The 18,097-nt window shown below is 41.2% G+C and overlaps 1 protein-coding gene across 4 annotated transcripts in view; it reads right to left on the bottom strand.

Annotated features, from left to right (window-relative positions):
- The window catches only part of PDS5A (PDS5 cohesin associated factor A), a 135,305-nt gene extending 117,629 nt beyond the window's left edge, over nucleotides 1–17,676 (bottom strand). Inside the window, exons 1-2 of one of the 4 annotated variants that reach the window (XM_032853012.1) lie at nucleotides 17,307–17,676; nucleotides 16,265–16,442 (exon numbers count right to left, since the gene is read on the bottom strand). In XM_032853012.1, the coding sequence (XP_032708903.1) occupies nucleotides 16,265–16,402 (138 nt within the window). In that variant the 5' untranslated portion in view covers nucleotides 16,403–16,442; nucleotides 17,307–17,676. Of the gene's footprint in view, nucleotides 1–16,264; nucleotides 16,443–17,085; nucleotides 17,198–17,306 lie in introns of those variants that run through there. The other 3 variants (XM_032853003.1, XM_032852985.1, XM_032852994.1) reach the window with 3 other exon arrangements.
- Nucleotides 17,677–18,097: the final 421 nt, after the last annotated feature.

Raw genomic sequence — 18,097 nt, 5'->3', positions numbered from 1 at the left:
CTTAAGCATACTTATGCAAAAGAAGTATAATTATTTTAAAGTATCTGATAGATTAAGCATTTGGGCTTCTGTTAAAAATTAGTATTTAAACTTAACATAAAAATCCTGTAACTAATTTAAAAAAAATTTTTTAGACGAAATTTTTGAGAATAGTTAATATGAAATTTAGCAATAAGGAAAGTAAGATATATTTCTGGGGTTCTCAGTGTATATTCTCTGTATCAAGAATACCAGAGGGGCTTCATGAAAATGCAGCAGAAAAAAAAAAAGCAGAAAATTGAGGCCACCCCTAAACTACGAAATTGGTGGTAGAGGGGTGGGAGATTACCAAGTATCTAATTTTTTTTTTAAATCAATCAGGTATCTAATTCTAAAAGCACCAGGTGATATTTTAAAACTCTAAAAATCTGAGAACTGCTAATCTAGATTAAAAGCTGCTGAGTATGCCCAAGATTTAAAATCTCCATCCAGTTAAAACCAGCACCTAAAGCTCCACTTTGGCCAAATAAGAAAAGTCAAAATTAGGAATATTAAGAGGACAATACATTCAACTTAGATAAAAAAAAAAAAAAGTAATACATAAAAAATAAACATTTGAGATTTTCCACAGTAAAAAATAAATAGGAAGGGCACTGAAAATACTCTAGATGTTATTATAAAGATGGATATATATATAAATATACATTTGCCCAGACCCAAAGAATGTGCAATGCCAAGAATAAACCTAAGGTAAACTATGGATTTTGGGTGATTACGTGTCAACACAGGTTGGCTAGAGGGCAAGAAATGTACCATTCTGTTAAGTGATACTGACAATGGGGGAGGCAATAAATGTGTTGGGGGAAGGAAGTATATGGGAAATCTCTGTACCTTTCCTTCAATTTTGTTCTGAAACAAAAATTGGCCTATGGGGCACCTGGGTGGCTCAGAGGGTTAAGCCTCTGCCTTCGGCTCAGGTCATGATCTCAGGGTCCTGGGATCGAGCCCCACATCGGGCTCTCTGTTCAGCAGGGAGCCTGCTCCCCCTGCCCCCGCCTGCCTCTCTGCCTACTTGTGATCTCTGCCTGTCAAATAAATAAATAAACAAATAAATAAATAATTGGTCTAAAAATAAATGCTTTAAAATATCATATTTTAAAGGATTATTTAATGATATGGATATGCTCATGCTATATTGTTCAATGAAGATCAGAATATAAGACATTTACAGTGTATCAAAATTTTATTTTTAGGGCACCTGGGTGGCTCAGTTGGTTGAGTGACTGCCTTCGGTTTAGGTCATGATCCCGGAGTCCTGGGATCGAGTCCCACATGAGGCTCTCAGCTCCATGGGGAGTCTGCTTCTCCCTCTGACCTCCCCCTCTCTCTCACTCTGTCTCTCTCTCTCTCAAATAAATAAATAAAATCTTAAAAAAAAATAAAAAAAAAAAAAGGAATATGGACTTTGGGTGATGATGATGTGTTTATGTCCATGGACTGTAACAATATACTACTCTGGTGTTGGATGTAATGGTGGGGGAGAGGAGATAGGAAGTTGATGGAATTCTGTACTTTCTACTTAATTTTGCTAAGGACTAAAATTGCTCTTAAAAAAGCATCTATTAGGGGCACCCGGGTGGCTCCGTGGGTTAAGCCTCTGCCTTCGGCTCAGGTCATGATCTCAGGGTCCTGGGATCGAGCCCCGCATTGCGCTCTCTGTTCAGCAGGGAGCCTGCTCCCCCCCATCCCCCGGGCCCACCGCCTGCCTCTCTGCTTACTTGTGATCTCTCTCTCTGTCAAATAACTAAATGAAATCTAGAAACAAACAAAAAAAACCCCCCCCCAAAAACCAGCATCTATTAAAAAAAAAAGCATTAAGTGAATAATAAAAATGTATAGAAAAATATAAAGAACAAGCAGAACAGGTATTATAATTTTAAAAATCTGGTAAATAACTAAAGCATGAGAAATTAATATAATAGAAAAAATCACATACAATTTATTTCCAAGAGATCTAAAATCAATTTCGTCTTATTACTACCTCATGATTTTTACCACTTTTTTCAAAACTATTTAGGTACATGCTTCAAGAAGAAAACCATTTTCTAAACTTCTGCCAAAAACCAACTAGTCTTCTTACACATGCTGACTCAACCCTTAAACATTTTTATTCAAGGAATTTTTTTCTATAATGAAAAATTCACCTATTTATTTTATAATGGCTAGGTGAAGGATACTCAATTCAAACATTTGAAATTATAGAACAATTATACGTTGTCCAATAAATTACACATGTCCAAATACAAGTTTAATTTTCAAGTATTAAACTTAACAATTTAGCATCAGTTTATTATTATTCACTTAAATTCCTAATAGAAATTCTTAAAAATTTTGGAAAAAACAAGCAGGGAGCCAATTCATATGATAGTCTAGTACATAAAATTCTACTAACCACTCTTAAAATTTTACTCACCCATGGTCTTCACACCTAGGGTCATATAACTAAACTCTCACCAACTAACAGATCTATTCAGACAGTATCAATTAGAAATGGATTACTGTTCAATCAAAGATGATATCTGGTCTGGAAATGAGGACAAAAAGACCACAAATCAGCCATAAAGGTGGTATTCATGTGTAAAGAAACTGCTTGATCACTTAGCTTTGTTAATCATGCAATACTATGACTTAGACACCAACTGACTCCTCAGCACAAATGTGTGAGAGTTTTTTTTTTAACTCAAATTCCTTTCTTTGGCATTTAAGGACTTTAACAATTTCCAGAGGTACCTTCCTCTTTTTTCTCCCAACTACTCTTTTAAGATGCATTAGCTCTACCAAAACTGTTCTACTCATTTTCTTCAAACACACCAGGCATGCTTCTGCCACTCAGTTTTTGATCCTGCTGATTTGTCAATAATGTGTTACCACCTATTTGTCTACCACAGTCTGATCCTTCAAATTCCAGCCCGTCACCTTCTTCATAAAACTTTGCATGGATCAAAATTCATAGCACTTCTTTTTTTTTCTAAAATTTTATTTATTTATTTGACAGACAAAGATCACAAGTAGGCAGAGAGTCAGGCAGAGAGAGGAGGAAGCAGGCTCCCTGCAGAGCAGAGTGCCCCATGTGGGGCTCGATCCCAGGACCCTGGGATCCTGACCTGAGCCAAAAGCAGAGGCTTTAACCCACTGAGCCACCCAGGTGCCCCATAGCACTTCTTTATTAAAAACAAAACAAAACAAAACAAAACAAAAAACAAAACACCCACAATCCTAATAATTGGCATTTAACTTAAAAATTATATAAGATAATCTCAAATATTCTTTCTTCATATAAATAGAAATCCATTCCAGTATTATTCTAGTATAAATCCACTTTCCCCAATGGACTAATGCTATTTAAGGGCTGGTTTTTAAAAAGATTTTATTTATTTATTTGACAGACAGAGATCACAAGTAGGCAGACAGGGAGGCAGGGGCGGGGAGAGGCAGGCTCCCTGCCAAGCAGAGAGCCAGATGCAGGGCTTGGTCCCAGGACCCTGGGGATCATGACCTGAGCCAAAGGCAGAGGTTTTAACCCACTGAGCCACCCAGGTGCCCTGTTAAGGGCTGGTTTTAATAGGACCAATCACAATGCTCCTACCTTGGCAGAAGTTTTAAATGGTTGATCTTAACAATTTTAAAACATGAAAAATAAAACATATTATAGCAGTTCCCAATTTTTAAAATATCACATCACATGGTTGTATGGCCAGCTGAGTCCATACAGCATATGACTTTTGATCGTGGAGTCGTGAGTTCAAGCCCCACATGGTGTATAGAGACTACTTTAAAAAAAAAAAAAAAAAAAATCATGGTATTGGCATTCTACAAACCAGTCAATGTCGCTTATTTCATATGTGATTTTTAATATGCCTTCACCTAATTTCAATTTAATTCCAGGTTTTGAATTAAGACCTAAGTGAAACTTGATTTCAACACCATCATTGTTGTTAACATTTTGTCTCCATCTCCACACATCCTCATTTCTTTAAGCAAACTAAAAAAAAAAAAAAACAAAAAAAAACTAGAAACTAAAGAAGTCACTCAATTCCCTTTGGGTTTTTAAGGAGATCTAAATAGGGTTCTTAGCCCTCTGAACCTCAAGGTGATATGTAAGTCTGATCATTCCCATAAGGAACTCTTGTTGCTGGAAGTTAATAAAATGGTTTTTTTATAACATATTAATTTGCCAATTTTCTAATTTAAAAGTAGGCATTACAGGATGCCTGGGTGGCTCAGTTGGTCAAATGTCTACCTCTGGCTCAGATTATGATCCCAGGATCCTGAAATCAAGTCCAGTATCGGGCTCCTTCTTGCCCAGTGATTAGCCTGCTTCTCCCTCTGCTTGTGTGCATGCCCTCTCTCTCTCTCTCTGTGACAAATAAATAAATAAAATCTTCCAAAAAATAAAAAAATAAAAGTAGGCATTATTAAAGAATACATATGAGAGTCTGAGCATTCCTATACTAGCTGGTAGAAGTCCAAAACTGTATAACACCTAGGAAGGAGAATTTGACCACCTTTAAAAAAAAAAAAGACTCATAAATTTACTCTTTGACCCAACAATTCCACTCCTAGAAATCTGCCTTGAAGATACACTTCTACAAATACAAAACATATGAACAAGGATACTGACATTAGGATTATCTGTAATAGCAAAATATCAGAAATAATCTCAAATGTAACAATGAGACTAGTTGAATAAACTATGGTACGTCTACACATATAGTACTAAAATACAACAAAAAAGAATCAAAAAACGATTTCCAGATATGGAAATTTCCAAGTGAAAATGGAGTGATTTCCAAGCTATACTAGGTGAAAAAAAGCAAAGTACAGAAGAGTACCTATAGTAGCCCACTTGTTGTTTTTTTTTTTTTTTTCCCTAAGATTTTGTTTATTTATTTGAGAGGGAGAATGGGCAGGGTGAGGGGAAGGGTGAGAGAGAGAGGAGCAGACTTCCTGCTGAGCAGGAAGCCTGAGGCAGGGCTTGATCCCAAGATCCTGAGATGATGACCTGAGCTAAAGGCAGATGCTTAATTGACTGAGCCACCCAGGTACCCCAATAGTCAACATTCTGAATAAAAAGGGAGACAACACAGAAAGGACAGACCAAAAATTAATGAAAATGACAAGATTTATTTATTTTTATTACAGAGAATGTATATGCCTATATGAGTGGGGGAGGGGCAGAGGAAGAGAAGTCCTCCAACAGACTCCCTGATGAGTGTGAAGCTGTACACAAATTGAGGGCGGGGGATGTGGGCAGCAGCCTGGCTCTCTTGGGTCCTGAGACCATGACCTGACCCAAAATCAAGAGTTGGTCATTCAACCAAGTGAGCCACCTAGGCACCCCGAAAATGATTACCAATAGTGGGTGGGTGCATGGAAAGGATAAGGATGGGAGTAAGGCTTCTGAAAAGTTTAAGTTTTTATATACTACTGACTCTTGAAACATGTAAAATTAAACAAAAAGAATGAAGTAATTCCTAAAACTGAGTACAAGTACTCCAACTCAAAAACAACAACAACAACAAAAAAAACGATTAAAAAAAATGGACCAAGGACCTGAACAGACATATCTCCAAGGAAGATGCACAAACAGCCAATAAGCATGAAGAGATGCTAAACACCACTCATCAGGGAACTGCAAATCAAAACTACAAGACATCACCTCACACCTATTAAGATAGCCACTATCAGGTGCCTCCGTGGCTCAAGCATTAAACGTCTGCCTTCTGCTCAGGCCACGATCCCAGCGTCCTGGGACTGAGGACTGCATGGAGCTCTCTGCTCAGCAGGAAGCCTGCTTCTCCCTCTCCCACTCCCCCTGCTTGTGTTCCCTCTCTCACTGTTTCTCTCTCTGTCAAATAAATAAATAAAATTCTTTAAAAAAAAAGAAAGAAAGAAAGAAAGAAAGAGAGCCACTATCAAAAACAGAAAATAACAAGCACTGGTAAGGATCTGGAGAAATTGGAACCCTTGTGCACTACTGGTGTAGCTGCTATGGCAACAGTATTGGGGGGGGTCCTCAAAAAAATTAGAAATGGAATCATCATATGATCCAGCAGTATATATTCTGGGTATATATGCAAAAGAATTGAAAACAGGATCTTAAAAAGATGTATGCATACGCATGTTCCCTGCAGTATTATTCACAATAACCAAGAAGCAGAAAAAACCTAGTATCCATCAACAGATCACCATATAAAGAAAATGTGGTATATACATACAATGGAGTATTATACAGCCCTTAAAAAAATTCTGTCATATGCTACAACACAGATAAGTCTTGAGAACATTTTGTTAAGTGAAATAAGCCAGTCACAAAAAGATAAAATGTGCCTCCACTCACACGATGTATCTAAAGTAGTCAAACCCCTAGAAACAGAAAACAGAACTGTGGTTCCTAGGGGCTGACGGAGAGGGGGAAAGGAGGGAGTTATTCAGTGGGTACATAGTTTCAGTTCCGCAAAATGAAAAAGTTACAGAGATCTGTCCTATTAACAATGCGTACATAAGTGTAAGGGGGCAGAGGGAGGTGCACACACACACAAAATGCACATAGTTAACAGTGCTGCACTGTAGACTTAAAAACAGTCAAGATGGTAAATTTTATGTTATGCATTTCTTAGCAAAATAAAAAAAAAAAAAGTCAAGCAAGGATCACATATACCAGTGGAAATAGAAAGTATTGTGTGTATAAAAACTGAATACAAACAGAAAGAAACCACTTGTACATAAAATTGATTATCACACAAAAGAATTCAAATTCAACAAATACAGTACTCTATCAACCTTAGGGGGACAACAAAACTGCAAAAATATCATGCAAGAATACTGGTATAGTACTGAATTTTTTTTCAGCTTACAGCTGGGTAGTACAAGGAAATAAATTTATCAAAGTTAAAGGAAAACAGGATTTATACTGTAGAAGAAAGATGGTATAAATATGGAATGGAGGAAGTTTAGGAAACACCATGGGGCTGGATTTTTTTTTTCTAAAGTAACATCTGCCCCAACATGGGGCTTAAACTCACAACCCCAAGGTTAAGAGTCACATGCATGAGGTGCCTAGGTGGCTCAGTTGGTTAAGGGCCTAACTCTTGATTTCAGCTCAGGGTCCCGGGATCAGCCTTACAAAATGGGCTCCAAGCTCAGGGTGGAGTTGGCTTGTCCCTTTCCTTCTGTTCCCCCAACCCTGCTTGCTAAATTAAATAAATAAAATCTTAAAAAAAAAAAAAAAAGAAAGAAAGAAAGAAAGAAAGTCACATGCTCTACTGCCTGAGCTAGCCAGGTGTCCCTGTGGTGCTGGATTTTAACCGAACCAAATGAACTCATGATTTAAAGTATGTATCTACATTTCCTAACTCTACACACTGGAAGGGCCTGAAAAATTACATCCTACTACCTATGCCAGGACCTTGGTTTACAAACACCACTCTCTAACTAGAATGGAAATAGGACTCTGGAAAAAAATGACCTATCTAAATCTGGAGCAGGAAAGAAAGCACAAGGTGAACAGGTTGCACCAGAAAACAAAGAAGTGCTCAAAGACTCAGAGAGACATTTCAAAAAAACACTAGATGTTTCAAAATACACCAAAGCCAGCATGCTCATTTTGGGATAATTTGACTCTCAAAGGAAATAAAAAGACAGCAGACTATAATGAACTGAATGAAGACTCCATTAATAATTTTTTTAAAAAGGGGAGTAGGTTAGGCTCAGATAGTTAGGTGTCTGCCATTGATTCGGGTCCTGATCTCTAGTTCCTGGGATCCAGCCCTACAACGGGGTTCCAGCTGGCTCAGCAGGGAGCTGCTTGTCCCTCTCCTTCTGCCTCTCCCCGTGTTTGTGTGCACTCTCTCTCTCAAATGAATAAATAAACTCTTTAAAAAAAGGAGGGGGGTTGGGGGAACAGGGGGAAGGCTCTTTTCTACAGAGGATGGCCAGCTAACACATTTAAGAAGGAATGATAGAATCAAAAAAAGGCAAAATTTTATAACCACCAAAGTTAAGTAAAAATTGCTGGAAAACAAATTATTCTTAAAAACTCTCACTTTAAACATTACTTAGTAATTGTAAAGCTGGGAAAGGGATATTTGCAATGAAAGAGTTTATCCATAATAACCAAACGATCAAACTTAGCATTAACCAATAGGACAAAATGACATTCTGTGCCTTCTGATGATGTAAAGGAAACTAACTACACATCACCACTTGCATGGTAAAGTACATGCCAAAGAAGCTCAACCTAAGCACAATGAAATGAGACAAAAACAGTTTACGACACTCCTATGAGACCAATGCTTCAAAAATGTCACATCATGGGGGCGCCTGGATGGCTCAGTGGGTTAAGCCTCTGCCTTCAGCTCAGGTCATGATCCCAGGGTCCTGGGATCGAGCCCTGCATCGGGCTCTCCGCTCAGCGGGGAGCCTGCTTTCTCATCTCTCTCTCTGCCTGCCTCTCTGCCTGCTGTGATCTCTCTCTGTCAAATAAATAAAATCTTTGGAGAAAAAAAAAAAAGTCACATCATGAATGACTCCCCTCCTCCAACAATGGTGACAGAACTTTCTAGATTAAATAGAGACTAAAGAGGGGCGTCTCAGTGGCTCAGTCAGTTAAGCCTCCGACTCTTGATTTCAGCTTAAGTCATGATTTCAGGGTTCTGAGAGGGAGCCCTGCATCGGCTCTGTGGTCAGCAGAGAGTCTGCTTGAGATTCTCTCTCCCTCTCCCTCTGACCCCTGCCCTGCACACGTGCTCTCTTTCTAAAACAAATAAAAATCTTTTAAAAAAGGAGACCAAAGAGACGTAACATATGCAAATGATCCTATACTGATACCTGGATAGAGGAAAAACTCCAACTTTTAAAAGGTCATTTTTAGGGCAACTGGGAGAACTTTACTAGGAACAGGATAACAGATAACACTGTACCATTTTAAGTTTGAGTGTGATAATGATCACTGGGGTTTTTTGTGTGTGTTTTTTTTTTAATTTTATTTATTTATCTGACAGTGAGAGAAAGACAGTAGAAGCAGGGGGAGTGGCAGGGAGAAGGAGAAGCAGGCTCCCTGCTCAGTGGGGCAACATTTTATGTTCACCTATACAATATGTGGGGCTCAATCCCAGGGTCCTGGGATCATGCCCTCAGCAGAAGGCAGATGCTTAACTGACTGAGCCACCTAGCTGCCCCAAAGATCATCATTCTAAGAAGAACACTGAAGCATTCATGAGCAGAATGTCACAATATATGTATTGGTATAAAAAAGTGTATCATGTCTATCTCCCTCTGTGTGTATATGGAGAAACAAAAACAAACAAAGGCCACAAAATGTTAACAATTGGTAAACCTAAGGGAAGGGATATGGGTGTTGAAGGTACAATTTTTTCCAACTTTTCCAGAGGTTCAAAACGTCTCAAAATTCAAAGTTGAGGTAATTCTTAAAAAGGAGTAGGTAGTGGAAAAATCATCATCATTAGGCAGCAATACTCTCCAGTAAAAATTCAAATAATAAGGGAAACAGGATTCTAAGATCAAATCATGAGATGCCCACATATAATTTCTCCCTACTTAGCACATAAAGAAATTTCTATGAATTTTTCCTACAGTATTTAAAATAAATTTCACAAATCTAGCAAGTTGGCTACAAAAATATACTATTATTTTTGAAAGTGAAGTGTTTTTCAAGTTTATGAATACTGCTACAGAGTCTACAGTTGGTATACTCTGATTTGTCAGAAGAGCTCCTGTGATTCATCTATCTAAAGATGGCTACGAATTCTTTCTTTCTTCTTCCAATGAAAAGTAGAGTCATTTTTTTCTCCCCTTGAATGTAGATTGGGCAATGACTACTTTAACCAGTAAAGCAGATGTGACATTGCCAATTCTGTACCATGCCTTTAAAAAGTACTGGCAACTTCCTCCATGGTGTCTTAGAGCCTGAGTCCAACTACCTAGTGAGGGAGACCACGTAGAGAAGCCCAAAGATTACATCATACATAGGAAAAAGGGCCCAGCTGAGTTCAACCTTACAGCTGTTCCTACCAAAGCAGGAAGTGTTTAAGAGAAACCAGTGTTGCTCTTCTAGACCAGTTTCGACACCAGCTGAAGAAATGAATGAGAACTGTAAGGAACATGGAGAAGAATAATGAAGTCAAGCTAAGCCTGCCCAAATTCCTGATTCACAAAATTTGTGAGATAAAGAAGAAAAGTGGCAGATGTCAAAAGGTAGAAGCAACCCAAGTGTCCATTGACAAATGAATGGAAAAACAAAAAATACTTTATATATACATAGTGGAGTATTATTTAGCCTTAAGAAGTAAATTCTGACACATACTATATGGGTGAACCTTGAAGACATTATGCTAAGGGAAACAGCCGACCACAAAAGGACAAACACTGTATGATTCTACTTATACTAGGCTCTTAGAATAGTTAAATTCAGAGACACAAAGTAGAAAGATGGTTGCCCTTGGCTGGGGGAAAGGGGAATCAGAGTTACTGTTTTTTTTAAGATTTCTTTTATTCATTTTTTAAAAAGATTTTACTTATTTATTCAACAGAGAGTGTGAGCACGTGTGCATGAGCAAGTGGGGGAGAGTGGGCAGGAGGAGAGGGAGAAGCAGGCTCAGGGAGCCTGACTCTGGGCTTGATCCCAGGGTTCTGGGATCAAGACCTGAGCTGAAGGCAGCCACTTAATGGCTTAACCGACTGAGCCACCCAGGTACCCCGCATATATTCATTTGAGAGCGAGCGAACTAGCGAGCACTCAAGCACACGCGAGCACATGCACGCACGTGTGCCTGCGCTCCCACAAGCAGGGGGAGAGGCAATCTGAGAGGGAGAAGCAGACTCCAGCTGAGCCCGGAGCCTGATGCAATGCGACACCAGGCTCCATCCCAGAACCCTGAGATCATGACCTGAGCTGCAGGCAGACCCCTAACCAAGTGACCCACTGGCACCCAGGTGCCCCAAGAGTTACTGTTTAGGGGGTACAAAGTTTCAGCTGGGGAATATGAAACAGTTTTGGAGATGAATGGTAGCGACAGTTGCACAACAATGTGAATGTGCTTGACACCACAAAACCGTACTCATAAAAATGATTAAAATGGTAAAATCTATTAAATATATTTTACAATAAAATTAAAACAAAACAAAACAAGACTTTACTGTTTTAAACCACTAGGTTTAGGGTAGTTCTTCACACAGCAACAAATGAGCAGAATAGTTCCTCTATACAAATGCAAGTCTAAAAGAAGAACTGTGCTGGTTAGCATTACTCCCCAAATACATATTGGCTATATTACAGGGCTTCATTTTAAGAAATCTTGCCTATTTAATTTTTTAATTTCCTAGCAGAATCTTCTGCAAAGAAGACTTAATACAAATATTAAAATAAAATATATGAACAGATTTTAGATTGGCAGTTAATACTGAATTATATATAAAAAAAACCATCCTATGTGGCATTTAGAGATAAATAAAAATCTTTTATGGAAGTGAAAATAATTATAATCCAAACAGTTATTTCTGGGATCCACCTGGAGGAAAAGACGGGAAAGAATTCACGGCCGGCCTTCCTGCTCCTAATCTCTTCTTCCCCTCTCACAACCTACAACTGATGAGAAAAGAGAGATGCCTTCCCTGAAATCAAGCCCACCATATCCTAATTCCTAACTATATCAAACAAGCCATGCCATAGAAAGGAGAAGTGAGAGTGTGGGGCAGAGGGAATGGTTGACACAAAGACAAAGATGACAGGAAAAATACAAAGAAAAATACAGAAATAACAGCTGGTGGGAGAAAAATGGGGGACATATTCAGAACGAAACCCTGTTATTTATTTAATCTTTCCCAATTCTTAGCATCAAAGGAGTAAGAATTTTGATATAATTCTGTGACTGAATGAATATTGCAGATTTGGGTATGAAGTTAATAGCCAGAGAACTGTCTGGGGTACTGAACTCTCAGATCAGGTAATAAGAAGTGAATATAAGGAACAATCTTCATGGCCCCTGGTTGGCTCAGCTGGAGTGTGTGACTACTGATCTCAGGGTCCTGAGTTCAAGCCCCATGTTGGGTGCAGACATTACTTAAATAAACACTTAAATCTTCAACCTGGTCCATCCCTCTCTCTAAAAAATCAAGGCTTATCAAGGATCTTCCACTTCCAAAATAGCAAGAAAGGAAGGAATAAAATGTTAGCTAAAAAAAAAAAAAAAGAAAAATGTGAGTAGCATGTAGTTCTGTATTAATACATGGTTTGAAACTGGCTGTGTATAATAAACTGTGCGTAGAAGCACTTAATGGAACTTTGTATAACACTGTTTATAGGTGTATTTTGAATATTATTAAAGTTATCAGATAAGACTGCTACATTAGTTTCAGAATCCTTAACTATACAGAAGGAAGGCTGTTCGTGAACCATAAACCTTGATGCTTAATGTACCATTGCTGTCCTTTCTAACAGGTAACTTTTGTATGGCCTTTAATACCTCTAAAATTAATATAGAATTGTAACTTACCTAAGTAATAAAAACTGTTTATTTATTTATTTTAAAAAGCAGGCTGCATGCCCAACATAGGGCCTGAACTCATTACACTGAAATCTAGAGCTGCATGCTCTACCAACTGAGCCAGCCAGGCCACCCTAAGCAACAAAACCGCTGGTGAAAGTTTTCAGCTTTCTGTAACGAGGGTTGGTCACAATATCACAGACTCCATTTCTTCATCTGCAAAATCAGAACAGAACCAAATAACCTCTAAGCTTCTTTTGGATCTAAAATTCTAAATATCCATGGTATCTTTCTGGTATGCAAACTTGGTGGTAAAGACTTATGCAATTCAAAATAGTTTCAAATTATCCTTCATTTCCAAAATATAGGTATTTCTCTAATCTACTGTTACTATTCTTTCTAATCCAATATTAATACAAAGTATTCATTCGTCCACTGACCAATTATTTGCATTAAATGTGGTGCTGGCAGGGTACAAAAGTAAACAAAAAGAGACATGGTACCTGTATTCATGAAGCTTACACAAAGTTGGGGAGACAAACCAATACACATACACATGAATGTAATAGATCTGTAAAAAACTATATGAAGGAGCTAAAAGAACACGTAATGGGGAATCTAAGAGACTTCCCTTAAGAATAACAGATGAGTGACAAAAGATGAACACATGATTGACAAAGGAAGTTGAGAAGAGTACATATATGGGTTATGCAACGTGGAATCTGTCTAGGTAGAAATGAACATGGCATGTTCAAGGAACTGACTGAAGGCCAGTGTGATTGGAAGTGTAAAAATATTTAAAATACTTCCTTGAAAACTGAAATTAAAACCTGTAATATATACCCAAAAGTATATCTTAGCTATTCCAAAAACATACTCTAAGAACCATTTTCAAGAAAGCTTCAAAACTTTCTTGAAAAAGCTTACAATTGCTTCTAGTGTTAAAAAAAAAAAAATGCTGCGACAACGTGGATGGAACTAGAGGGTATCATGCTTAGCGAAATAAGTCAAGCGGAGAAAGACAACTATCATATGATCTCCCTGATATGAGGGAGAGGAGATGCAACATGGGGGGTTAATGGGGTAGGAGAAGAGTAAATGAAACAAGTTGGGATTGGGAGGGAGACAAACCATAAGTGACTCTTAATCTCACAAAACAAACTGAGGGTGCTGGGGGGAGGGGGGTTGGGAGGGGGGGTGGGGTTATGGACATTGGGTAGGGTATGTGCTATGGTGAGTGCTGTGAAGTGTGTAAACCTGGAGATTCACAGACTTGTACCCCTGGGGGGAAAAAAATATGTTTATAAAAAATAAAATTAAAAAAAAAAATGCTGTCCTATTATCTCCTTGCAAAAGATCAAATTAACTCATTGATTCCCTTCTTTTTTTAATTGCAAAAAAAAAAAATCACAACTTCTTAGTTATACTTAGATCCTTTTAAGAAAAAATCAGCTATAAGAATGAAAATAAATTAGATGCTACTGCCCTGGTTCTGCCACTAAGCCACTCTATGACTGATCTCGATACATGTTACTTGGCCACTCTAGCCCTAAATTTTCTTATCTGTGAAATACAGGGAGTTCTAGAATTTCTTTTAAGATCCTTCTAACTCTAAAATTATGGTTTTGTTAAAAATATTTGTCCCATTCTTGAAAACTGAAGAGAATGGATCAAACATCTCTGAATTCCACTAAGATTTTACCTTTCTTTAAGCTCAGTTTGCATTTATACAGCATTTGCACATTGTTGCTATGCTATAATAAAAAAAACTACTGTCTTTATAAAATTTGCCCATGATTAAGGGTTTAATAAACACAAAAATTATCAAAACTGGTTAAACACTATTAAAAATCTATGCTTCCACTGAGACAGTACTACTTTAACCAGGGATCCCTAGAAAGCACAATTCAAAACAGACTTAGAAAAACAAGGGGAAAACAAAATCGTAAGATTCTTAAGAAAAGCAAAATTTTAGCAGGACATTCAAACTGGTTAAAATGCATGTCAATTTTAACTTCCAGAAGAACTCATAACAAATGATATCCTAATCCAAAGCTCATTCTAGACTTGGTTACATGTCCATTTATATAACAGCATTTCTGATACTCTATCCTCAAGTAGAAAAAGTACATATGGATTATCCATCACCAGAATTCAAGATTTCGTTATTTTTTATATGAAAATAAAAATTAAAATATATAAATTTACTTAATAGCTTTGCATTTCATAATCTTTCAGCAACACCATTCAATATAACCTTAAAAAGCATCAATTAAGGACCTCACCTCATGTATAATCTCTAGTATCAAATCTATTTTAATGGAAGGTACTGTGTCCTTTTCCTTCAAAAGAGTCAAGAAATTGCAGAATCTAATTAGATTTTAAGAACTAAGGTAAAGGAATACTTTAAATATTCATTCAGCACTCACAACATCATAAACATTTAGTAGGCACTATATACTAAGCTCTAGAACAAAGGGGCAAGATCATTCCCTAAAAATACATTTCATCAAGTTGCCCAAGGTAGAAACACTGTCATCATTGTTTCTTCCCTCACCACCCACCAAGTCTGATTGATTCTAACTCTGAAACATTTCTTGGATACTTCCCTACCTCTCTTCCCACTACCATAGCCCAGCTTCAGGATTTCAACACCTTTCACCAACACTTTTACCAGTTTCCTATCTGGATCTCCTGCCTCAAGTCTTTCCCTCTCCTTGCTCCATTTTAGCCCTAGTTGTGACAACCAAAAAATTTCCAGCACTGACAAAGCTCCCTGGGGGTCAAATATGCCCTGGCTGAGGGACATCTGGATGGCTCAGTTGCTTTAGTCCTGGACTCGATCTCAGCTTAGGTCTTGATCTCACAGCCCTGAGTTCAAGCCCTGCACTGAGCTCCACACTGGCCGTGGAGCCTACCTGAACGAAAGAAAGTGGAAGGAAGGAAGAGGGAAGAAAGGAAAGAAAGAAAATACCCTGTTTGAGAACCATTGCATCAAGTTGATCCTTTAATAAGAACAGCACTATCTCATAAGGCTGTGGGCACAATCTATGTCCATGCAACAGAAAGAAGCAAAAAGCTGACCAACATAAGGCTGGAACTTACAACGTCGATCTTAAGATCATCACCATGGCTTAAATAAGCTAACTTAAAAAGAGCTAAAATATTCTCCTGAAAACCCCTTTGAACATGTGGACCTAAATCATCACCTTACTTCAAGTCTGAATTTTGAAGTCTGTACATTCTGTCAAAGTTTAACAATACTAAATTCATATTTAAGCTCCTGGATATTAGAAAATTGTGACCATTTACTGAAATGCTTTGGTGAGAAATCGATCTCCTCAGAAATGAACGGAAATTGGAACCCTCCTAGGCAAGCTATTGCCTCCATTTAAGGTTGTAAGCTACTCTGAACAGTATTCTCATAAATATTTTTCTAGAAAAAAGTTATTTAAAAAGCACTTAAATTCTCATGTTTGAAAAAACACGCACATTCCCTTTAATTTCCCATAATGATTATATGCCTACAGAACTATTCAAAGATACAGCCAAGAAAGAACAATACCTTTCAGAGAAGAGTAAAAAAACGGGATGATAAAATACCTAAAAAAGCCCGGGTAGGTGAAACTGTAAAGGCCAGGCCTAGCAGTGCAGTAATGCCACAGGACAGAGCACCCCTCCCACAAACGTCTGAAGTGTGAACACTGTGTCCAGTCGCTTACCTTCAGTCGCTTGATCATTTCATCCGTGGTGATCTTGTCGGTGATCTCCTTTACCCCCGGAGGGTAAGCGATCTTCCCGTCTGCACTCACGACGCCACAGAGGGCAGTGGCAGGCTTGGGCTGCGCGGTGAAGTCCATCCTGGGGGACAACTTTTCTTTCACAGTCCTCTACCGGCCTCTATCGGTCAGAAAACAAAAGTTCAGCGAGAAAAGGGAGACTTTGTAACCTCTTTTTTCATTTCAAAAATCTCTAATCTGAAAAGGGCCCTTTCTCCGGGAAGGCCGGGGACTCGGCGGCGGCCCCGCCGCTCGCCCCTCCCCGGGCCTTGGACCCTGGCGGCCGCCCCGCCACCCCCACTCCCGCGGGCCCCGCCAGCCCCGCCAGCCCCAGGCCCACGGGGCTCTCCGGCCCCAGCGGCCGCGGGAAGCGCCGAGCAAGCGCCAGGAGTTTCCCATTCCGCCTTTCACAATGAAATCCACCCCCAAGCACCGAGGTCCGAAGTTTGGCAGCATCCCGAGCCCGGCGAGGCCCTCACGGCCCCCGCTCGGTCGGAGAGAAGCTCCGAGTCCCCGCCCGGCCAGTCCCCTCAGGGAAAGAAGACGCGAGGCCTATAGGGCTCGGCTTAGGCCGCAAAACTAGGGACCCAACCCGACCCACATGCAACGGTGGCTCCGGGAAACGAACGCCTTTGCCGGGCCGAGCTTCGGGACCCCCGGCGTCCCCGCCACGCTCCCGCCCCTCCCCTGTCCCGCGGGAGGGCAAAACAAGCCGCCCTCCACCCCAAACCCCACGCCAGGAAGCGGCTGACGCGGCTCCGCACTTCACATTTTGTTCCTTCAACTTCGGCGGAGGGGCCCCGGCGGCTTCTCTCGCCCCCGACTGCTCGGCGCGGTCCGGCGCTGCCGAGGCCTTACTGGCCCCCCCGGGCACCCCCGCCGGGCCTCGGTCCCGGCCCCCCCCCCCCCCCGCCCGCTCTGGTCTCCCCTTCCGTCCCCTCCCTCCACCAACCGAGGGCGGGAGCCGAGCCGCCGCCGCCTTTACCTCCTCCTCCTCATGCGGGCGGAAGGTGCATCGAGCTCCCGGGCCTCTGTCAGGTGGTTGCGCCGCCGCCCCTCGTCGGGCTGCACACAAAGCGGCTCCGCGGGTCCCGCCGCCGCCGCCGCCCGCCCCGGAGCGGCGCTGGGGCTGGCGGTGCCGAGGAGGAGCAGCCGCCGCGGGGGGAGACGCGGGGCGAGTGTGTGCTGGGCGGGGAGACACTGCCGCTCTCCGTCTGGCCGAGGAAGAGCAGCCTCCGAGAAGGCTCCTCCGGGAGCGTGTGCGCCCGTGTCCGCCCGAGACCCCCGCGGCCCGCCCGCCCGCACCTCGCGCCGGCCGGGTCCGCCGACCGGGACCCGGACGCCCCTCGCAGCGGCGCGCTCCCGGCCGTCCGTGCCCCCGGGAGCCGGCCCTTCGCGCACACCCCAGCCGGTCACGCGAGCGGCGCGAGAGCACGCGAGAGCAGGGCGCGCGCCTCGCTCCCTCCCCTTCCTCCGCCGGCCGAGCCTCCGCCTCCCTCGGGCCTGAGGCGGCCGCGCGCGGGGCGGACAGCGCCGCCACCCGGTTGGCGCCAAGACTTGTCGCGCCGAGCGCCTCTGGGAGGATTGGACCCAAAGGGCAGGCAGAGGAGGGGCCCCTGTGGCGGGAAGAGAACCGGGTCCCAGAGGCCCCTGTGAGGGCAGGCAAGACGAGATGAGCTTTACGTTACGCCGCGAAGATGAGTTCATGACTTTCGGGGGTCATCCTGAGAGGCATGGACGGAACCGCTTGAAAGACGGTTAATTACTCGGTGAAAA

This window comes from Lontra canadensis, unplaced genomic scaffold, assembly GCF_010015895.1.
Source record: "Lontra canadensis isolate GAN:19392208 unplaced genomic scaffold, GSC_riverotter_1.0 scaffold1, whole genome shotgun sequence".
NCBI lineage: Eukaryota > Metazoa > Chordata > Mammalia > Carnivora > Mustelidae > Lontra > Lontra canadensis.
Note: the sequence above shows the minus strand (reverse complement) of the source record. Positions and strands in the feature narration are given on the sequence as shown.